General features: G+C 36.8%; 1 protein-coding gene across 5 annotated transcripts in view; it reads left to right on the forward strand.

Annotated features, from left to right (window-relative positions):
• LOC131069484 (protein FORGETTER 1) overlaps nt 1-24,694 on the forward strand; it is a 176,941-nt gene that overhangs the window by 14,709 nt on the left and 137,538 nt on the right. For 4 of the 5 annotated variants that reach the window (XR_009112137.2, XM_058004932.2, XM_058004929.2 and 1 more), the window contains exons 6-10: nt 6,206-6,387; nt 6,630-6,707; nt 6,865-7,036; nt 11,038-11,098; nt 11,168-11,249. Coding sequence is in view for 4 of the 5 variants with exons in the window: in XM_058004932.2 (XP_057860915.1) it covers nt 6,206-6,387; nt 6,630-6,707; nt 6,865-7,036; nt 11,038-11,098; nt 11,168-11,249 (575 nt within the window). In the remaining variant the exon portion in view is untranslated. The remainder of the gene's footprint in view (nt 1-6,205; nt 6,388-6,629; nt 6,708-6,864; nt 7,037-11,037; nt 11,099-11,167; nt 11,250-24,694) is intronic. The other variant, XM_058004930.2, reaches the window with a different exon arrangement.

The following is a 24,694-nucleotide window of genomic DNA, read 5'->3' on the forward strand; positions in this document are numbered from 1 at the left end:
TTAAGAATGATTGCATTCATGAAGAGTCTCGTCTTATCACAAGAGGAAAACTCAAAAGCCCTCAAGTTAATGATCAACATGTACTTGCTGCCCAATGCAAGAAAGGTGGCCATTGGAAGAAGAATAATCCTAAGAGGAATAGAGATTTCAGATTATCAAATGCTCAGAATTCTTGGAAGAAGCCAAGAGATCTCTCTCGTGTTCGATGCTTTATATGTGACAAATTTGGTCACTATGCTAAAGAATGTCAGAATGAACCTTCGCTAAGAGAAGCCAACCTAAATGAAGTCTCATATCTAAATCAGGAATTCTTATTCATTTCTACCCTGTCAAGTAGCATTCCCACAGACTGTAACACATGGTTGATTGACAGTGGTGCTTCCAGACACATCTCAGGCTATCGTGAGCATCTTTCAGACTTAGTAGAGAAAGACACCAGTCTACATGTAGTAATTGGTGATGATGCTAAATATTCGGTAAGAGGTTCTGGCACTACTTCTCTAAATTTAGATTCTGGTATTTCTCTTCACCTTAGTGACATCTTATTTGTCCTTGGAATTAAAAGAAATTTAATTTCCATTTTTGCTCTAGAAGATAAAGGTTATGAAGTTGCATTTTCTGAGGGTAAAGTACTTGCTTGGCTTAAGAAATCTAGTTTTAAATCTGTTCGTGTAATTGGAAATAGATATGATAGTTTATATAAGCTCTCTGCTAACCCTGTTCAAGCCCTCGTTAATGAGGCTCCCGAATCCTGTGAGCTATGGCATAGAAGACTTGAACACTTACACTTTCAAGCACTTCCCTCCCTTGGAAAGTTAGTCAAAGGTATGCCTAAACTCAGTCAAATTCATGATGATACATGCAAAGGTTGTGCTATAGGTAAAAATGTTAAAAGTCCTTTTCATAAAGTTGAAAGTAGAGCTAAAGATAAACTAGAACTTGTTCACTCTGATTTATGTGGTCCTATGTCTGTAGCATCTCCTAGTGGATTTCTTTATTATGTAATCTTCATAGATGATTTCTCTAGGAAAACTTGGATCTACTTCTTGAAATCTAAAGAATCCGATGAAGTCTTAAGTAGATTTAAAGAGTTTAAGGCATTGGCTGAAAACATCTTTGGTAAAAGAATTAAATGTTTAAGATCTGACAATGGAGGTGAGTATACCTCTGGTAGCTTTCATGATTTTTGTGTTAAGATAGGAATTAAGAGGGAGTTCTGTGTTCCATACAATCTTCAGCAAAATGGAGTTGCTGAAAGGAAGAATAGAACAATTGTTGAGGCTGCAAAGGCTATGATTCATGATCAAGATTTGCAGACTTTTCTATGGGCTAAGGCTTCTAGAACAACAGTATATATTCAGAATAGATGTCCTCACCGTGTTCTAAAGAATATGACTCCTGAAGAAGCCTTCACAGGATCCAAACCGGACATCAGTCACTTAAGAATTTTTGGAAGTCTTGGATATGTTCATGTGCCCAAGGAAAAGCGAACCAAGTTGGAGCCTTCCGGGAAGAAAGGCATGCTAGTTGGATACAATGAATCCTCCAAGGCCTTCAGGATCTACATTCCAGGTCCAAGGTATGTTGAGGTAAGTAGGGATGTTACTTTTGAAGAAGATATTGCCTTTAAGAAATCAAAAGGTTCTCTTGTTATTGATGAAGTTAATGACAATCAAGATATGAATGTTGATACTAACTCTGAGATTCAAAGGGAGTCTGTTGAGCCTCCACCTCAAGAAGAGCATAATGATCCACCTGAGCCTATGAATCCCACTGATATACCTAGTGACATTGTTGTTAGCAAAAAGAGGCCACTTTGGGTAAGAAACACCATTCAAGAAGCTGAAAGATTTGCAACTCCCAGTGGCTTTTTCAGAGAAACCAAGAGACCTCAAGTATTCTCCAACTATGTTGCATTAATGAGCAATCTCATTGAGTCTGAGCCATGCAATGTTGAAGAAGCCTTGAACCATCATGCCTGGAAGCTAGCTATGGATGAAGAATATTAGTCAATCATCAAAAATGATGTTTGGGACATAGTGCCTAGACCCAAAGGTAAATCTGTTGTTTCCTCTAAATGGTTATTTAAAATTAAACATAATGCTGATGGTAGTATTGAAAAATATAAAGCTGGATTTGTAGCTCGTGGTTTTTTTCAAAAGGAAGACATAGATTATGAAGAAACATTTGCTCCTGATGCTAGATATACTTCTATTAGAACTATAATAGCTATTGCTGCAGCTAAAGGTTGGAAGCTGCATCAAATGGATGTTAAGACTGCTTTCCTTAATGGTGTCATTAAGAAGTCTATATTGAACAACCTGAGGGTTATGAGATTCATGAAAGAGATACTCATGTGTGCAGATTGAAGAAAGCTCTCTATGGCCTCAAACAAGCCCCTCGTGCTTGGTATGAAAGAATTGATAAATACTTGTTAAGTTTAGGGTTTTGTAAGAATGATGTTGACTCTAACATCTACCTTAAGGTATCTAATGATGAAATGCTAATTCTGGTTCTATATGTGGATGATTTATTTCTTACTGGTAAAGATGAGCTTATTATTAGATGTAAGAAAGATTTAGCTTCAGAATTTGAAATGAAGGATTTAGGTCTAATGCATTACTTTCTAAGTCTAGAAGTATGGCAAAGATCTAACGAAATTTTTCCGAGTCAAGGAAAGTATACTATTGATATTTTGAAAAGATTTAGAATGATGGATTGTAAACCTATGTCTACTCCTATGAAATCTAACTTAAAGAAGTTGAGTGTTTTTGCAACTAACTCTGATTTTGCAGATCCATCAGAGTACAGGTAGTTGATTGGATCATTGATGTATCTAGTTAACACTAGACCAGATATATGCTATGCAATGAATGCCCTCAACCAGTTCATGAGCATGCCTAAGCATGTTCATCTTGTTGCTGCCAAGCACATTCTGAGATACTTGCGAGGTACAGTTGGTTATGGGCTGAAGTATCCACTCAGGACTCTAATAACCTTGGAAGGTTACTCAGATGCAGATTGGGCAGGAAGTGTCAAGGACAAGAAAAGCACCTCAGGAATTTGTTTTAACTTAGGATCTGCAGTGATCTCTTGGGCTTGCAGAAAACAATCCTCAGTTGCACTAAGTACTGCTAAAGCTGAGTATATTGCAGCAAGTGTTGCTTCTAGAGAAGCAGTGTGGCTTCGTAAGCTTCTTGCTGGGTTGTTTGGAGAACCTTGGGAACCTACAGTTATTCATTGTGATAATCAGAGTTGTATCAAGATGTTCGTCAATCCAGTGTTTCATGACAGGTCAAAACATGTGGAAACTCATTATCACTTCATTCGAGATATGGTGCAAAGAGGCGCCATTCAGCTGAAGTATGTTAGCACTGATGAACAGGTTGTAGATATTCTTACCAAGCCTCTGTCCAAAGTGAAGTTTGTGTACTTCAGAGACAGACTCGGTGTTGTGGAAAATGAAACCCTGGTTGAGAGGGATTCTTAACTTCAGTGATACATTGTGTTGTATCAACCACCCTCTGTGGGCAATGTAAGGTGGTAGTGTAATCTTCTTAAGGAGAAGAGTAATTGTTATCATCCTCTGCGGGCAATGTAAGGTGGATCCAGTCTATGCTTGTGTGCAAGCTGGAAGATTATATTATGTAGTTCCATTATATGCTTGTGTGCAAGATGGAAGATTATGATATTTTGATTATGTTTTCTCCTCCCTAATTAAGAGGGAGTGTTGATTGTAATTAGGTAGGAGGGGCGGATTCCAATTGCCTTAGGCAACATTGGAATCCGCCCAAAGAGCTGGCCCCTTTCTCCCATAAGGTAACATGTAGGGCTGGGCCCTTTCTCACGTCTAGCACAAGGGTGGCGTGCTCTAGGGCCTGCCCTATAATTCAACATGCCACTCACACTTAAACAATAAAAAAGGGCGCCGATTCAAATTAAGAAAGCCGACCTAATTAAAGGCTAAAGCGCATATAAATAAAGGAATGAATGAAGCATTCAAACAATAAGCATACACACAAAGAACAAATTCTGTCTGCAAGTAAGAGGTGTGAAATTCATGCAAAGGCAAATATCTTCAGCAAAGTGCGAACTTCATTAGCTTCTCTCCATTGTTATCTCTGCTGTTAGGGGAGTGCTCTTCATCATGCGATCTGACAGTTGAAGGACCTGCTATTCTGAAGTTGGTCACAGTCATCAGCTGAAGACATACATTTCATCCATCTGCTATTCAAGGTCAAATCTTTGGTTGCTGGTTGGTGCAATAAAAGGCAGATCCGAAACTGGTGAAGAGGTAGATTTGAGACCACTGAAAATTGAAGATGCCATTAGCCCTAAGGGTGAACTGAGATAAGTATTGTAATCAAAATATTATTCATAATCCATAATCAGATCTGAGGATCTTTTCTGGCTGGGTTTTTCCTCCTAGGAGGTTTTCCCAGGGTAATAAGTGTCTTATTCAACTTTGGTTATGTTTCTGTTTGTTCCTAAATCTGAAACTTACTAAATCTAACAGCAAACTATCTGAGTTAAAGGTTAATTTTGTTTTCTGAGTTTTCTTTATTAATCTGAAAGTGTAAAATCAACAATTACAGATATCCAATGTGCCTGCCACTTGGGGCCAAGGGGGATGATATATATGCTCGTGGGCTTACTGTGAGGATTGTTTTGGGTGAACCTATTGTGCTCCCACATTCAAACCCATTATGATGATAATTATACTCATTTGTGATTAGTAACCCTAATAGAATGATTTGATCTTATAAATTCTATTTCAAATATTATTTAACATGGTTGCAGGATCTCAATCAGATTCTTGATAAAGACATTTTATTGGTAAAGCTATGACCCCAAACTATCTTAAATTTCTTACTTTAATGGAATTTGTTATTTTAGGGCAAGATCCAGGGTCCTCCCAAAAGGGGACATTACACGTTGATAGGGTAGTAAAATGAATTTCTTACAAGGGACTCTTAATTCACCTTATAAAAGTCTGAAGACATCTTAGGAACTGCACAAGTGGCCATAAAAGATTCGGAAGAGGCAGATGCTAGGGTTTTAGTTAAAGGAGATGCAAGAACTTGAAGGAGCATCAGGTGAAATACCTTCATTGGGATGCGAATCTCCAACCAGCTCCCCATCTGCAACTCAGGATATTGCTGTCCCCTTGCCATCCCCCAAAAATGGCTCCTAGATAGTCATCATCTCAAAACATGTCTCTTGTTGTCCCACCATCCCTAAAACATGTCCCTTACTGTCCTCTCATTGTTGAAAGATGCCTTCCATCGACCTATTGTCCTCAAAATGTCGTGGAACACAGGTTGTAACTAAGGGACAATTGGTAATAAGATTACAATTCTAGACTTAGAGACAAGAGCCTTTTATCTTTTCAAATTATTGCTCTTGTCCTCTTTATTAAATGTAATGGACTTTTTCTGAAATTTGAGCTTTGTTACCTAAAATGTTTTTAAAAAACGATACGTTTTTCTCTAACAAAAAAATTGAGGTTCATTTTGCTCATATTAATAATCACAAACTTCATATTTGACAAAATTTTCCTCCCCAATGCTGAAATTTTTTATGTGCTTAAAAATGATGTCAAGATTATAGAAGCCAAGTTAGTGCAGTAAAACATTATCAATACTAATTTCTAATGTATGGCTCAGATTTTGTCATGTGGAATTGAGATGTTATATGGTATACTTTGGACTTATAGCCATAAAAAATGTCAATTTCCAAAGTTTCTGTTGTCTGCGGACCACAAAGTTTAGTATGAAAAAATGTTTCTGGGGCAAGACAGCTTGCATTATAAATAAAAAATAAAAATAAAATAATAACAAATTTTTTTAATACTATATGTTTTGATCTGATGCTGTAGGTGATATGGATTTGTAGAATCTCTTACTTGCTTAACTTATTGAACTTTATCATCATCAAATCCATTGTATTATATTTTAATCTCTTGTTATTTATAGCTTTCAAAATTGTTCTGTTATAATTAGCAGGCTTCCCTTGCCAGAATTTGTTTTGAAGGCTAAAGGAAGTTGGTTAAAACATCATGCATTTCCAGTTTCCTTTTTTGTTTCAGTGTGTTGTATGGGCACATTTGTTTCTTATTGTTTAATTTTATATTTTGAATCTTTTTAAAATTTCCTTGCTACACATGAGGAATATCAATATCTAACATTGTTAGTTTTTTAAACAGTCCACGCTTTGAACAAATTGACATATGCAAAGCTTGACTCAAAGGCTGTTGGCATCAAGGAAGGAGTCATATTTTTAACATACAGTAGCCTTATAGCATCCTCAGAGAGAGGGCGTTCTCGGTTACAGCAACTGGTGCAGTGGTGTGGGACAGAATATGATGGGCTTCTGGTGTTTGATGAGGTTATATGCTCTACAATTAAGATTAAATTTATATCTTGGTCATTGCCAATGGCAATTCTTGTAAGGGATTAGTATGATTTCCATATTCTTAAACTTTCTTGGAAGTATATTTTTCTGCAAGACTCTTTTTACTTCACTTTCTTTGAAAAATGTTTGCAAAGTCTGTTGTCAATAGAGTCATGGCTATAAGACTGATTTTAGCCTCTAAAATACTTATATGTTGTAGCATATCTCATGTGCAGTGTCACAAGGCTAAGAATTTGGTTCCTGAGACAGGAGGTCAGGCTACTCGAACTGGTGAGGCTGTTCTTGAAATTCAGGTACTGTACTTAAGTCAGTATGCTTGCATTGTGCCTTGTGTGTTAGTTTTGAATGGGAGTATAAAATGCCACCTTTGCGAAAATGACTGGCAAGGAACTACTTGTTATGAAGCCTTTTCGGAATACACATGGATATGCATTTCTCTGTTTTGTCTAGGCTATTAAAAACTTCCGTCCATACAAATTATTCTGGCAGTTACGTTTGCCAGAAGCACGGGTGGTTTATTGCTCAGCTACAGGAGCTTCAGAGCCACGTAATATGGGGTACATGGTGCGGCTTGGACTTTGGGGAGAAGGAACAAGTTTTCCTGAGTTCCAGTATTTCTTAGGTTTGTCTATACTTCTTAGTTGTATTTGTGTGTTATCATATTTTTAATCGAAGTTTTCCTTTTTTGTGCTATTACCTATTTTAATATTTTTGCTACATTCACATTTAATTTGTTGTTACATGTGTGTTTCCCAAACTGTTAGATTCAATAAACAATCATTTTTTTTTTCTATTAAAATATTCAAAGGAAGAGATTCCAACCACCAACTTTTGCGCCATTCTTCATAAGAAATTTGTGAAAGCAGATTGAAAAGGGCAAAATTCCAAAGCCATTTATGTAGGTCTACCAAGTAATTTCCCACCTATACAAAAAAATTCCATGAAGTTCTAAATTTGAAAATCTAAATGTTACAGTATGATAAGAAAGCAGCTATAGTTTGTATAGTACTATTAATCCCAAGCAACACAACAAAATGCTGGGAATAAGAGAATTAGGTAAACAAAACCTCAGCAAGGAAGACAAACTATACTGAAAGCCAGAAAGACCATCAACACTTGATCATTATGACATATGTATGATCTGGAAACCATAAATAACAACCTGAATAAAACAAGATTTCCGAGCAGAGAACAAGGTAGACATTAAACGTATTAAGATATTATGATCTGGAAACCATTAATAACAAGCTGAATAAAACAAGATTCGTGAGCAGAGAACAAGGTAGACATGAAACATATTAAGATATTACTATTAATATTATAGGAAATCTGAATAGTCAGATTTGTTATGGATGGCTTCTAACAGCACACAAATTCTATATGTATACACTATACAAACTTTACTAAGGAAATCTCTAAGTAGGTGTTGTGATGGAATCACACATCGCCCCATTACAAATGGGGACCCCCGCTTTTTTTCAGGTTAGGGTTTTGGTCTCTAGTCTCTAAGACTCAGAAATTAGTCAAGTTCTGTGAAATTTGGAAAAGTCATTAGAGTCAAAAAAATGAAGCAATGGTCGAATGGATGTTTTGACGGTGCGAACAGGCTCAGATCCATAAAATTAAAATGAATCTTATCTCCATTTCTGCATTAGAAGATAAGGGTTATCAAGTAGCATTTTCTGAGGGTAGAGTACTTGCATGGCATAAGAAAGCTAGTTTTAAATCTGCTCGTATCATTGGTAATAGATATGATAGTTTATATAAGCTTTCAGCTTGTCCAGTTCAAGCCCTCATTCATGAGGCTCCTGAGTCTAGCGAACTATGGCACAAAAGGCTTGGTCATCTACACTTCCAAGCACTTCCTTCACTTGAGAAGATGGTCAAAGCTATGCCTAAACTTAGTCACCTTCATGATGATACTTGCAAAGGCTGTGCTTTAGATAAGAATACTAAAAGTACATTTCATAAAAATGAAAGTAGAGCTAAAGACAAGTTAGCACTTGTTCATTCTGATTTATGTGGACTTATGTCTATTGCTTCACCTAGTGGATTTTTATGTTGATGTAATCTTCATAGATGATTTCTCTAGAAAGACTTGGATTTACTTTCTAAAAACTAAAGAATCTGATGAAGTATTAAGTAGGCTCAAAGAATTTAAGGCTTTAGTTGAAAATCCATCTGGAAAAAGAATTAAAGTGTTAAGATCTGATAATGGAGGTGGATACACCTTAGGTAGTTTTCATGACTTTTGTGTAGAGACAAGAATTAAGAGGGAGTTCTGTGTTCCCTACAATCCTCAACAAAATGGGGTGGCTGAAAGGAAGAATAGATCCATTGTTGGAGCAGCTAAAACAATGATTCATGATCAGGATCTGCAAACCTTCTTATGGGTTGAGGCATCTAAGACGACAGTATATATTCAGAATAGATGCCCTCATCGAGTGTTGAAGAACATGACTCTTGAAGAAGCCTTCACTGGAGTCAAACTTGACATTAGTCACCTAAGGATTTTTGGAAGTCCTGTCTATGTTCATGTGCCAAAGGAAAAGAGAACTAAGCTAGAGCCATCCGGGAAAGGTATTCTTGTTGGATACAGTGAGTCTTCCAAAGCATTCCGAGTCTACATTCTAGGGCAAAGGTATATTGAGGTAAGTAGAGATGTTACTTTTGAGGAAAATATTGCTTTTAAGAAATCTAAAGGTTCCCTTACTAATAATGATAAAGAAGTTAATGGTAATCAAGATATAAATGTTGATACTAACCCTGAGATTCAAAGGGAGTCTATTGAGCTTCCTGAACCTATTGAGCATGGTGATCCTTTCGAGCCTCTAGATCCAACTGATGGACCCAGAGATATTGCAGTTAGCAAGAAGAGACCACTTTGGGTTAGGAACACATTTCAAGAAGCTGAAAAGTTTGCAGTTCCCCAAGGAACATTTAGAGAAAGCAGGAAACCTCAAAAGTTCTCCAACTATGTTACAATGATGTGCAACATTATTGAGATCGAACCATCAAATGTAGAAGAACCATCAAATGTAGATGAATCCCTGCCTAATAACATTATCGGGCTTTTTAATTGTAGTCTCTGTCCTCTCTGCACTTTTCATGGCTATGGGATCTTGATCTTTCTTTATCTAATTGATTAATTGTATAATATCTAATTATATAATTATAACTAATATTTATTTATATATTATTCAATTAATATTTATCTATATTTATATTATATTTATTATTTTTAATATTTATGTATAGTATATATAGTATGGCCAAACTCAACCATATTGAGCCCAAGATAAAATTAATTACTGTAGGGGTGAACCCAAACCACAAACCTGTACCCAACCTTGTACACGAACTGGCAACTCAGAGGAAACAAAGAAAGTTAAAATAACTGATTGAAATTTGTGCTGGTGGTGAAGATGATGTGTAGACCATGGAAAGAAATAAAATAATGAAAGATATATTATTGCACAGAAAGTTTAGAGGCATTTGACAAGAAGGTAAAGTACCACCAAGTAATATATCAAATGTATAAGGGTCTCTCAATCATGTGGAAGGGTTGGTTTGTGCCTATATTTTGAAAGATACAAACAAAATTTTTGATTTTTGAATGGACATAGATAAGTGGATTCTTTCATAATTAGAGTATTATTTTCTTCATTTTTGCAGTTAACATGAAAATATGCTATAGATTTGATTAATTTCTTACAAATAATTAAGGTGACTGCTAAGGCCAACATTCATACTTTTGGCATACTTTTGGTATTAGTTAAGAGTAGCAGTTGAATCTAATTGTGTTTGTCATACAGATGGAGTAGAAGAGGGAGGACAATGCTGTAAATGTATTGGAGGCTTCCCACTGACTAGGTTAGCTCATATATGTGTGGCTTCAAATTGTCAATAGTGAACCCAAGTTAGGCGATGAATATCAAATGCCTGTTCTGAACTCAATCATGTAGTGAATAGCTTTATTAATCTTAGAGAAAGGACAAACCCGATCTTGTTCTCATAGAGAGTTAGGCAATTGTGCTGTGATAGATATTTGTAGAATTCCAAAGGAGATGTTTCTGTCTTAAATAATATATCAAGGAATTTTGAAAGTATGCATGAAAAATCAATGAATCATTATATTTTAGATTGTGCATGTTGGGTCTCAATGATAGCCTCTGTCCTTTAAAATGCAATCATGTTCCACTCATTAGGAATTCCATTTATTCTAGCTTTAACCTGGGAATTCCATTTATATTTGTTATATGTTTGGATAACTGTATTGGAAAAATATCTCAGGGATGAAATATATATCTTATACATGTTTATCACCTAAAATAGGAGTTGAATATGGGTGGGAGTCTTGCACAAGCATTTGCATGTGGGTGTGCATGTGTTTAAGGGGGGAGAGAGAGAGATCAAACTAAATCATTTTTGTTCTCAAGTATTACTGCATTTTTGAAAGATGGTTAGTATGAACTATGAAATGATGATCATTGATATAGGTATTGGTATTGCCTTTCCATCATGTTTTTAAGTTTATATAAGAAGATAATCACATTAGGTACTGAACTGACGTGAGAAAATTATCTTATGTGTCATTTTTGATCATGTACATTGGATATACAGGGGCGCTCGAGAAAAGAGGAGTTGGAGCTCTTGAGCTTGTTGCAATGGATATGAAGGCTAGGTAAGCAATTTTACTAGATTTGCTGTTCTAACTTCCAAGTGATCAGAAGTAATATTGGTACTCCTATAGGGGCATGTATGTTTGTCGAACACTAAGCTTCCGAGGGGCAGAGTTTGAGGTGGTGGAAATACCTTTGGACCCCAGCATGATGGTATGTCAATTGCCACAATTACATGATGTTTGCTATGAAAATAATTTTTGTGTGATATTTTTGTGCTATGAGTGGGATTATGAAATCTTGAATTTATTAAATATTGGAAATGTTATGCTTGTGCATTTAAGAATTGTATTGCAAATAAAGAAATGACATTTTGAGAATTTTGTTTGTATATTAATGTTATAGTAAGATGTAATGTGCCCCTTCCGGATTTACCATACATTCTGCCTTAGAATCAAAATTGCAACAAGTTAGGGTTAGGGCTACCTTTTTATCCAGTAACATATCTCCTTAAAACATTATGGACCTGGATTTAGATCCTGCATATATATATATATTTCCAACTATTAGGGTTAGATAATAATACATAATAATCTTAAAATTTTTAAATCAATACATATAATATCTATAGTACTTCTTAGTTCTTACTATTCAAACACTTTAGGGTTTGAGGGAAGAAGCATGGTAGGTTTGCCCCGAAGCCATCCCGCAGTAAGCCCAAGAGCAGATACTCACCCTCCTGGCCCCAGTGGTAGGTAACATGGATATCCACTCGTGGTGGACTACCTAGTTTGGTGCTTGTACCTAGTTGCCCTATTCATGCTTCATCCCCTAAGGTCAATAGCCATCATTGTGGAGTCAGAAAGGAGATTGTAATGGGGGCTTCTTGATTGTTCTACCTAAGCCCAAGAGCGGATCTTTGCCCTCTTGGCCCCAGTGGCAGGCAACATGGACATCCACTCGGGGTGGCCTACTTAGATGGCGATCTCATATTTATGCCTTGCACCTCCTTCGTTCCCTACATGATGGGGGTTTACAACAGATTCATTAACAAACATTTTTTTTATATCCAATCATATGTGTGTGTGTGTGAGATGAATGATGACAACTAATGCATAAGCTAAATATATACCATGAGCAATTATTCAGATTATTAGATGCTGGTTATAACAGGTCTGAATCGGATTAATGAGAATCTGATCTTGAATATATATTTGCTGTTTACATGTTTTCTGATTCTGTTTATTGTCTCTAATGACCCCTATCATATAAACAGAGGATTGTCATGCCTGCAATTCATATTGATTTCATCATACCTGATTATGCAGAAACAACATATTATCCTCACGGTGGAAGGAGGATCAGCAAATCAATGGTTATATTATTCATTAAGCAAATTTGAACAGCAAATAACTAGTTAAGAGGTGATCACTAAAGGATTAATTAATCTCTATCACAGGCTGCGATTAAGACAAGGATGTGTCCATTCCCAAGCAAGGGTTGCTTCCATTCGTCCTTACAAGATATTTAAGAGGATATATATCCTTTCCAAAAGGAGGATCAAATCAGTCATTTCTTTTATTTATCCATACTTGGATTGCTCTTTAGAGCAGTTGCCTTATTGGCATATAAGTAAAGCTTGCAATCAGGAACATCAATTACATTGTATACTTTTAAAGTCTGAATCAGAAATAGCAATTACATTATCACCATAAGCGATATTAGGAAGACCATTGCATACCTCTAGAGTTTAATCAGAAATAGCAACTTAGCTTCATTGCTATAAGCAATATTGGTAACACTTAGAGCGTATTAATATTATCATATCAGGAACAGCAAGTGAACTCCACCACTGTAGATCGGAGTATAGAAGAGATCATTCTTGCATAAATCTCATAGACACATCAGAGACAGCAGAGATACTCTATCTTATTTTATACAAATTGCAAAGATATTCATTGATAAGTGGCATACCATATGGTGATTAAGATAAGTGATTATAGAGTAGATCATAATATATACTATACAAAGTGGTATTAATTATCATTAGTTTTAAGATTTATAAAGATTTTGTGTTTGATTAGAAAGGAGTCTCTTGCAATTGATTTTTGTGAGTTGATGGTTCTTTATTTCATAGAATCTACACAAGGGGACATTACATTCTCTTTTGCTGATTGCTGTGATTGTTTGTGAAGTCGATGATCTGATCTGAATTCCTTGATCTTATTTGATTTCACTTGATGATTGATGTATCGTTGTTGAATGATTACTATTTGTATGAATGATTGATTGAATTACTTTGATTGTATGACTTGAAGTATTGGCGAGTGATGATTAAGTGATGGTTGATTAGGTGATTGAAGAGTGAGATGTAATGAATGCTGGATTCATATATTGGTGAATGATGATTGAAGGAATGCTGATTTGATAATATGATTTGCTGATTGATTGTTTGCTTGATTTGATAATTGATGATATCCTTTGTGGATCCATGAGTGATGATTGTGTGAGTGATCCTTGAATGCTTGAAATGATCTCTCCTTTATTGGTGGAAGAGCCACCACCTTTCATAGGAAGTGGAGCACCACTTTTCATAACAATTGAGTCACCACTTTTCATTGCTGTGTTTGAGAATAATATATTATTCTCCAAATTGATCTCCCGTCCATCTCTTCCTCAAATGAACCTTCTTCCCTTTATATCTTGCCATGTGAGGGAGAGGTCACATGTCTTCATCAAGCCTGCCCTTTGGCAAGAGACACAACTTTTTCACAATTTCCACCCTTTGAAATAGTACTGTTGATGTGTTTTTCATGCACATGCGAACACAAAATAAAATACCCAAAAGTATCTTATCCTCTCTTGAACAAAGTTGCTCAAATGCTGAAGTTTAGCTTAAGGATCACTTGAGAAATCTCCAAGGTTCTTGTATGTCGGGTCACGACGTGTGGATAAGCTCGTTGGTTTGATGGGATTATGCTAGAATCACAAGAGGACTTACGTTGAATTGTTGAATGTTTGAATCGCTGGAACTACTTGTTGGGAGAATAAAGAAAGAGCAAAAGGCATGGGGTTTAGAGAGTCTATTCTAATTCTAAGAATGTAAGAGAAGAGTGAATGATTTGATAGAATCCTATTGGGCAAGGTCTCACCTTCAAATTGAAGGGTCTAACACAAGTTCGGTGCAATCTTCTAAGGGATAATTCAAAGATATTCAAATCATTACCATCAAACATTAATTACCATTCAAGTTAATGCATAAACAATGGATGTATAACAATTCAAAGTTAAGCTCATATCATTCTAGTTGATCACGCAAAGCACACTTACAATCAGCAAGAGGCTAGTGGTATAGATTAAACGGATTCCACACAAATGCATTCAACGCTTTCTTCCATTCAATCCAATCAACATGAAAGCAAATGAATTGAGAAGTAGGGACCATGCAACTTGTTGAATAACACATTAATTCATTATAACTTTAATGAAATCATATGCTCTTTACAACAAGATTTTGGCAACAATCCTTGCCTTCTCCTAATCTAACTTCTATTCTAATTGCTATTCACTATTCTATTCTATTCTATTACTATTCTCTCTTACTATTATTCACCATTACAAATGAAGAGCTTGAGCCTTTTATAATGCTCTCAATACAATTCAATGGCTTTAAGGGCTTCAATCTGCTATCTTCAACCTTGCCAATCATGGCAAATTGGGATTGCAGCAGTTAGACAATTTTATTTAGCTTTCAAGCCCTTGGATATGTGAATTCATATTACTTTCTTCTTGACAGGGTAGAGTTTACACAAGTTCACTTTACACTTGGAAGATCATCAAGAAGTCAGTGAAAAGAATTTTCTTGGAAGATGATAGGATATCATCGCTTTATCTTTAGCAAACCTTCAATTAGTTATGCATGATGATCTTGAATGAGTCTTGGGTATGTATCTTCTTGCAGATTTGAAAGATTTCTGAGGAGTCGGTGTGTAGATTTGGATAATCTTTCTCTCCCAAGGTGAATTCAAAGATTATCAATGCCGAATTCTCAATTTTATCAGCAACTCCATTATTTTATCAGCAAACCTTGTTAATGGCGAACTTTGAACTTCTTTGATTGCTCCTTTTCAAACCCCCTTGGACCTGCTTTACTTCTTTCTATGGCAAATTTTGGGGAGTATCAAGGTTGAATTTACACCTTCAAACTGTTGTCAATGGCGAATTTGAGGAGACTATCAAATTTTTTTCCTTTAAATCCTTGAATCTATTTCTTTTTTCATCTCCATGGCAAACTCTTCTGAAAATCTGATAATCTAATCAAATTTTGGAACTGCTTACTAGACGAATTCAAGGAAGAATTCAAATTTATCTCCCCAACACCTTTGAATTTGTTTTACTTCTGTAATTGCAAACTGATAAGATGGCATGAATCTGATAATCTTTTATGCCTGAAAGCTGCTTACTTTGATCTCCCTTAGCAATTTTGAGAGAAGTTCAAACTTGATTGGCAAAAAGAGGTGATAATGGGACAAAACTTTCTTTTATAACCTCCTAAGTGGCTTCTAGAAGCTTTATTCCTCCTTCTAGAAGTTCGAACTCTATTACTTGCCACACAAGAAAGTGGTTTTAATCAAACTCTTCATTGCTTATTCTAGAAGGGAATTTTGCAAATTTAGAAAGTTTTAATGTTTTATTCATCCTCAAAGAAGTTCGAATTTCTCCTTAGAAGCTTCCATCATATTTTAGAAAGTTTTATTTGTTTTAAATCTCCTTCTAGAAGTTCGAATTTGAGGAAGACATGTCGCATGTTTTATAGCTTTAGTTGCCGAGTCATCATCTTTGCCACCTTGAATCCTTTTGGTATGCCATGTCATCTTTCATTGCCTTGTCATCTTCAATTTCGGCTAAGTGGGCCCTACATTCTTTCTCAAGCTTTGGCAAACTTTACACATTTTTCTTATGTCATGGTCAAACTTGCCTAGGCGTACTTTGAATTTTTCTTTCCACACTTCCTAAGGCGGACTTGGATGAGTCTAGGACATGTCTTCTTGAGCGAACTTTATACTCCTTGTGCTATCTTTCATTAAGGCGGATTGTTAACCCTTGGACAAGGTAGACTTTGGAGAGTGTTGGACATGTTGAAGGTTGCATATACTTAGCCATTTTCACGCCTTGGCTTCTTATTTGCTTAACTTTGAGAAGGAGTTTGTTAACTGTCGCCATGAGTTAGTTGACCCTCGGTAGGAGTTTGCCATCTGTCGGACAATTTCAGCTTGGCTATGAGGTACACCTGGAAAATTTGTCAGACAATTTTGTGTACGAATAAGCTTAACCTAGGTAGGAGTTTGAATAACTCTTGCCATGGATTAGTTAACCCCTGGTAGGAGTTTAACATTTGTCGGACAATTTTATTTGGACAATTCTCCTATGCCTTGGCAGACATTGATTCTGCTAAAACATCTTCCATGCTTGACATTCTTGGATGATTTTGGCTGATCATCTGCCATTCCTTTTGCTAAACTTTGAGCCTTGTTGAACTTGTCTGCCATTTTTATTTCTTCCACATGGGCGAAATTCTCAATGTGCCATTTCACTTGCCTTCCTTTTGACTTGGTCTACAATGTTCATGCCATGTTCATACCTTGGTGGTTCATCTGAACAAAAACCCTAATCTGGATTTCCATTTTGCTATTTGCACTTGGAGACCTTATTTTCGAAATCTGAGAACATGGGTACTGATAAAATTGCTGATTTTCTAGAACAAAAACCCTAATTAGGGTTTGCATTATGCTTTTCACCCTTAGAGACATAATTTTCAAAATTTGAGAACATGGGTAGGAATAATTTGGCATGAGGATTGAAACCCTGATCTCGGAAAAAGAAAAAAAATTCAAACCCTTGCTTTTTACACTTAGAAGCAAATTTTTTTGAATTTGAAGACATGGGCAGGATCAAAACGACGACCTCAAGAACAAAACTCTAATCTCAAAAAAAAGCAAAATTTTCGAAGCCCTGCTTTTTATATCTAGAGGCGAGATTTTCAAATTTCGACAAAATGGGGTAGTAATAAAATAGCTCAAAGAACAAAATCCAGATGTCACTTTCAAAAAAGCAGAAAAAACAAAAATTTCTAAAAATAGCAAGTTGTCAGAAATGACTCAAAGCGATTGCGATCCTCGTCCTTCGGGCCTTCTGAACACTTTGACAACACTCAAATGCAATTTCGAGCAAGATTTTTCAATTTGGCTCGGGATGACTTCAAAATTCTAAATCTTATTTATCTAAAAATGAAGGGTTATGAAAATATAGAGCTAGGACAAAACCTAAAAAAAGCGAAAACAAGGGGGTCCCCATCTGTGATGGGGCGATGTGTGAGTTAGGTTACAACAAGGACCTGATTGCAAGTTGAGTCTAGCCAAGCCGCCAAAGTGTAAACTCAAATTTGCAAGTGTAGCTTGAAATGGTAAAAAGACTTTGGAATCGAAATAAATGATAAGCGGATTAAGAAGACTTCAAAGTTTCAAACACATATCATCCGCTTGACTTGGCAAAACACGGTTTTAGGGAAGATTAATATGAAAAAACCAAGGCGTGACTTAAAGAATGCAAAGGGCGATATGATATGAGATGGACATTCAAGCTCGACTTTGCAAGACACAAGCTTTCAAACAATACATCCATATATGGAAAACCAAAAGAATGAACTTCTATTCAAAACATCCACAAATGCATGAACAAAAATGATAAAAAGGAAGAAGTACTCGTCAAAGGAAACCCTTGAGAGAGAGAGCAAAACGCCAAAGTGATCTTGAATGAGATTTCAAAAAACCTCTCAAGGAACTTAATAAGCGATCCAAAAGATGGACACTCCTTGAAATCAAAGACTAAAACATAAATGAATCCCATTGGAAAACGAGGAGAAAGAAAGAAGAAATCGTGTTGTTTGAGGCTCAATACAAGTTCAAAGAAGAACAATGATGCTTGAACGCCAATAAGACTTGAAGTCGGGTCGCTTTTTCCCAATTACAAGTGTTTTAAAGACTTGAGGTCGGGTTATTTTTGCCCAATGACAAGTGTTTAAAACTCATGCTTTTGACTTTATGATATAACGTGTAGTCGGGGATTACAAACTCAACTACAAGTGACTTATGATCAAAAGACAAGGGCTTTATGTGTAATCGGGTCGTAGAGACCCGAATGCACATGTCAAAACAACTAAAGATCCTATCCTACTTGTAATCAGGTCCTAGAGACCTGACTACAAGTGGACTTGTTTCACTTGCAATGTGGTTAAAAATTTCCCCAACTTGCAGTATAGTCTCTGAAACCTGATTTTGCACTAAAAGTGCAAAAGAGAAGACTAAAAACAATTGAAACTTAACCAAAGAAGATTGAAAAGAGGCACAAACCCAAAATAAAGAAGATTTGCAACAAATTGCAACCTTGGGAAGTGTGCCAAAAGACTCAAAGGATGAATTTTAACAAAAATTCAAAGGGGTTGCTCTCAATTTTTGATTTACAAAAATGAGGACAACAGGTGTAATGCATATCTTGGGTTTGACACAAAATCTAATCTCTATAAGTAAATTGAGTGATGTGGGTGTGCAAGTTGTTTTCTTGCAAGGTGGATGCAAAATGATTGGAGGTTCTATGGTACTTGCTAAGGGTGTTTGGATAGGCACCTTGAGCTGGATGCATGCACTGTATAGTGCAATAGTGCTTCTATGGAGTCCAAGAAGAGGGCTCTAGATTCTTCATCCTCATTGTTAGATCGAGTTGTGAAGAGGATTATTGCTTCTACATGTGATGGACGTTCTTTCTGGGTGCCTAAGGCTGTCAATGCTTTGGAGACGGAACTTCCAGCTGAGAAGATAATGTTATGGCACCAAAGACTTGGCCACATTGGTGAGAGGGGTCTCAAAACATTGAAAAATAAATGCCTTGTACAAGGGCTTGATAATTGTAATCTTGTGTTCGATTTTTGCTAACACTACATCTATGGTAAACAAAATCTTCTTCAATTTTACTTTAATTCTCACAAATCTTCTGGGTTGTTGGACTTGATACATTCTAATGTTTTTGGTCTTGTTAATGTTCCTTTGATTCCGAAATTTGTGTATTTTGTTTCATTCATTGACGAGTACAGTAGAAGGGTCTTGTTAATGTTCCTTTGATTCCGAAATCTGTGTATTTTGTTTCATTCATTGACGAGTACAGTAGAAGGACATTTGTTTATTTTCTCAGAAGTAAATTTAAAGTCTTTAGTTGGTTTAAGGAGTTTAAGGCTCTTGTTGAGAATCTAACTAGTAGAAAGATTAAGTGTTTGAGGACTGACAATGGTGGTGAGTTTTGCTTGACAGATTTCGACATGTAAGGATCATGTGATTGAGAGGCATAAGACAATTCCATACACCCCTTAGCAGAATGGAGTTGCAGGGAGGATGAAGAAGATGTTGATGGAGAGGGCTAGGAGTATGCTTAGTGGTGTTGGCCTCAAACAAAAGTTTTGGGCTGAAGTAGTAGTCAGTGCCTGCTATTTGGTAAACAGATCTCCTACATTAGCACTTGTTAATAAGACACCTATGGAGGTGTGGTCAAGATAGAAGCCCTCGATTAGACATCTCAGAGTTTGTGGTTGTGAAGCTTATGCTCATGTTCCAAGTGAAAAGAGGTCTAAGTTGGAGAACAAGGCAATGAAGTGTATCTTTATCAACTATGGCGTCGGTGTAAAAGGGTACAAGCTTTGGAATCCAGTGACATAGAAGGTTATCTATAGTAGAAATGTTTTTTCTTGAGAGACGAAACCTTCCACTATTGAGGTACAACTAGAGAAAGAGGAGAAACAAAATAAGGAGGTAGTTCAGATTCTTTCTACTCTTGAGAAAGAAGTACTACGAGCTCCTGGTGGACTTGATGATGAGGAGAGCTCTAGTAGCTCTAATAGTTTAGAAGAAGATGAAGAACCTCAACCTCAACCTTTGAGGAGGTCTACTTGTGATAGGCGGCAACCTGCTAGATATGGGAATTCACTAGAAAGATTCCTAGATGGAAGCCATGAATGATGAGATGGCATCTTTGTAGAACAACAATACTTGGGATTTGGTACTTTTGCCTGAGGGACGTAAGCCTATGGGATGCAAATGGGTGTTCAAGAAAAAGTTGGGTCCTGATGGTGGTGTTGAGAAGCATAAAGCATGATTGGTTGTGAAGGGGTATTCCCAAGTTGAGGGAATAGATTATGGTGAGATTTTCTTTCCTGTTGCAAAGATGACATCCATTCGGTTCTTGTTATCTCTTGCTACAATTCATGATTGGGAAATTGAGCAAATGGATGTGAAGACAACATTCCTTCATGGTGATTTGGAGGAAGAGATGTATATGTAATAGCCAAAGCATTTCGTAGTGAAAGGTAAAGAAAATTTGGTTTGCAAGTTGAAAAAAACTTTGTATGGTTTGAAACAATCTCCTAGGATGTGGTACCAAAAGTTTGATACCTATGTGTTGTGTTTGGGATTTTAGAGGTCTAAATGTGATCATTGTGTTTGGTTCAAAACCGATAATGGTCGTATTCTCATTATTGCTATATATGTGGATGATATGTTACTGTTTGGGAATGGATATTGGATTTTTGACTTGAACTCTCAGTTGTCCGCACGATTTGAGATGAAAGATTTAGGTGCAATCAGGTACATTCTGGGGATGGAGATCAGAAGAGACAAATCTAACAAAAAGCTTTGGTTAAGCTAGAGTAAGTATGTGAATTTAGTAAGTATTGGAGAGATTCAACTTGACAACTTGTAGATTCATGATAGTTCCTGTTACATTGGGAACAAAATTATCTGTGGAGGATTGTCCAAAATCTCCTTCTGAGGTGGAGGACATGGCTAGTGTACCATATGCGAGTGTAGTTAGTAGTCTCATGTATGCTATGGTCTATACAAGACCATACATTGCCCAAGTAGTGGGAGTCCTAAGTCAATATATGGCTAATCTTGGATAGGTGCATTGCGATGTAGTGAAGAGAGTATTTAGATATTTCAGGGATAGTTCTGAGTATTCCTTAAGCTATTATGGTTATCCTACTCGACCTCAACATTCTATAAGTATTCTTGGATATGTGGATTCAGATTGGGTAGGTGATATTGACAGTAGAAGATCCGCTAGTGGTTATGTCTTTACTATGAATGGTGATGTTATTAGTTGGATGAGTAAGCTACAAACTGTAGTCGCTTTGTCCACGATGGAAGCAAAGTATATGGCAGTTACTCATGTTTGGAAGGAAGCCATTTGGCTTAGACGGTTGTGTTAAGATATTGGGGATGATGCAAGATTTAGTACTATTTGTTGTGACAGTTAGAGTGCTATTTGCTTAGCAATGAATCTCACTTTCCATGCTAGAACGAAGTACATTGATGTTCAGTTTCATTTTGTTTGAGATATGGTAGAGGATGGGAAGGTAAAATTGGAGATTGTTGACACTTTGATGAATGTTGTAGGTGCATTGACGAAACTGGTGAGCACAAAGAAGTTCAAATGGTGTTCTTGTCCTATGGGTCTCACAACCACCTGCAGTTGATCTATGGGCTATTTGAAAGGTCTTCGACAAGTGGGAGAGTGTTGCGATTAAGGTGTCTCAACCTTTGGAAATGCTAACATTATTTTTGCATTTATTTATTTATTATTTGCCTACAAATATCTAGACATCTAGTGGGACCCACAAGTTTGGTGGCATCCTACTTGGCGATGACTATATGACACATATGTTGCACATGTGGAGGTAGGCTTCATACTTTGAGGATCTTGACAAGTGTCAGCTTATGATAGATTCTATGACATACTGGACAAGTGGCAGGAGATACCTTTTGCATGGAGGTGGGTGCCCAAGTTGGGTTATGACAAGTTGTGATAGAATAAGCAAGCTAATATTAGTCATTTATGGCAGATTCTCTAATAGCTGTAAGTGTTGTAAGTTATGATGGTTGTTAGATGCATAAGAGCATCTGTCATACCTCCAAATAGTAAATTTTGGGTGCTCAATTGAGGAGGTTTGAATAGGGAGTCATTTGGAGGTGTACACGTGTCATTTGCATCCTTTTGGTGGCTGAAAAATAGGGCCAAATGCTTTGCACGACCCCATCTTGTAACTTCATTTAGTAGCTTCCTCTTGAGTTTTATTTCTCTATAAAAGGTAGCCTTGGAGAGTTGTAGTCATGTGATGTTTGCAAGTGAAATGTTATGTTGCCGGAATTAATCTAGGTTGTGGGTTGTTAGTTGTATATTGTATTGTAAGAATTTGATTACTGGGATACAAAGTACTATGCTTTTGGAGTCTGGGTTTTTTCACCTTGGTGGTAGCGCCCAATTTCGGACAGGCATGTGGGAAATTATGGAGGGTTTAAACTGCATTTGGGGTCTGCAAATCATGTCCTTTTGGGGCATCTAGTGCTTATGATCAGGTGTGGGAAAGTTTCTAACATATTTGTCATCAAGGGAAATGATTATATTCAAATTATGTGAATCTCCCTTCATGATTTATTCACCTAGGTTGCTGTAGCAGATTATTTAGTGGTATTTTCTGAAGTTGGGAAGATCAAATAAGCATTGAAGATCACTCAAGTTTATTTGGTGTCGAAAGACTGCCAGAGTAGGTTAAGAATATCTTCCATAGACCTTGTTTGGAGCAAGAAATAGACCCCAAGCTATGGTGAGTGTTGCTGGTTACTAATTATCAGTCAAATCTTCATTCCACAGGTCTGCAATGTCTATATTTAGTCTACTTTTGGTGTTATGTAATATGTTTTTATGAGATAATAGTCATCTTGGTGATTCTATGCACTTGTTCTTTCATTGCGTTATATGTTGAATGTTTCTAAACATCATTGCGATGAGAACATAATTGAAAGCTGACAGTCAATAAACAGTGTATTATCCTTTCCCTACATTTATTGAATCTGCAAAACAAATTGAAAAGAAAAAATTCAGGGGGATATGTTACACAGCCACATGGTTCTACTTCTACTTGCAGAGGCAAGTTGCACATATGCCAGGTTCTTCTTTAGGTGTCCATGCAGCAGAGCCTTGGGGAAACACTAGTTGAGAAGTGATGCTGTGAACCCAATAGCTGAATTATTCAATGTGCAGATGGAGGTTGATGCAAATGATGCCGTTGGCAAATTCTTCTTTGCTAATGCCATTGCATTCCATGTGGGTTGATCTCTTTATTATAAGGAGGCAATGGCAATGGTAGCAAGAGCAAGACCATCGTATGTGCCACCATGGGAGACAAAATCAATGACCACTAGCTTGGATAAGAACTATTCCAAGATAAATGTTGTAATGGGGAAAATCAATGAATATTGGTGGCAACTGTGTGTAGTATAGTCAAGGATGGGTGGGATGAACATTAGGCATCACCCACTCATCAATATCATGGTTACATGTATAGAGGGCTCATATCTTCTTAAGCAGTTGATTGTTTAGGGCATTGCAAAGATGCCGATTTTTAGATTTAGATCCTGAAGGATGCTATTGAGGAGGTTGGGCCACAAAATGTGGTCCGGATGTTTAATTGTAATCACCACACTTCACATGCACTCTTTAGGTGTATGAGTGCATTGATACTATGCTTGACCAAATGAGGGTTGTTGTGCAAGAGGACCTCTCATTAGCATTCTATAATGAACACATTCAGCTCGACACCCCCTTGCACATGGTTGCCTATGCATTGAACCTGAAGTGGTGCAAGCAAAGGCCTGGTAGAGTTACCTGAAGTGGTACAAGCAAAGCCTTGGTAGAGTTACACCCATTCAAGGTGCTGAGGTGAAGGCAATGTTGTTTAGGGCCATAAAAAATATGTACGATCTTGTAGAGGTTGGCTTAATTCATACCGAGTGGACAAAATTTGCCACTCTTAGGGGTTACTTTGAGGCAGGCTATGGCAACTATGGCACATGAGGACCCAATTTTGTGGTGGGATTGCCATGGACCAATTTCATTGACTTCCACTCTAGTCAATCGATTGCTATTTGAGGTTTCTAGTTCTTCAGCTCCTAAGAGGAATTGGTCTACTTATAGCTTCATCCACTCTTTTAAGAGGAAAAATATTACTTCAAGGAGAGCAGAGAAGCTTGTTGCTGAACATAGTGCTTTGCATCTCATTGACCGCAAGATACTTTTGTACAAAGAGAGTCCAACAGCATGGTGGGATGTACAGCTAGGTCAACCAACACAGATTGATAAGGAATCTACAAGGACAGAGGCAGGGCCAGTTGGTACTATTTTGGTACAGCTTGACCATGTGGATGCAGCAGTTCTATTGGTGAGGAGTTTGGGGATAATTATAGACATCACTTTACATTTTGTTATTTTGACATCATATGATCATTTTACTAATTGTAATCATCGTTATGATATCTTGGATATGATATAAATTTTGAATTCACAATGTTAAACTATTAACGTTCACCTTAAAGTTTAGTAGGATTAAATACGTTGGTAATTTGCCTAAGTTCCATTGTTAATCAAAAAAATACATCTTTTTATAACTATTTTTTCAAGTACTATATATATCAGCACCTCGCCCCAGCTCTGCTCTGTCACTGTTACCCCACTGTCTACAAACTTAGGCCCTTGGTCCCTCCATTCCCAAAACCAGTCCC

This window comes from Cryptomeria japonica, chromosome 11 (assembly GCF_030272615.1).
Source record: "Cryptomeria japonica chromosome 11, Sugi_1.0, whole genome shotgun sequence".
Taxonomy (NCBI): Eukaryota; Viridiplantae; Streptophyta; class Pinopsida; order Cupressales; family Cupressaceae; genus Cryptomeria; species Cryptomeria japonica.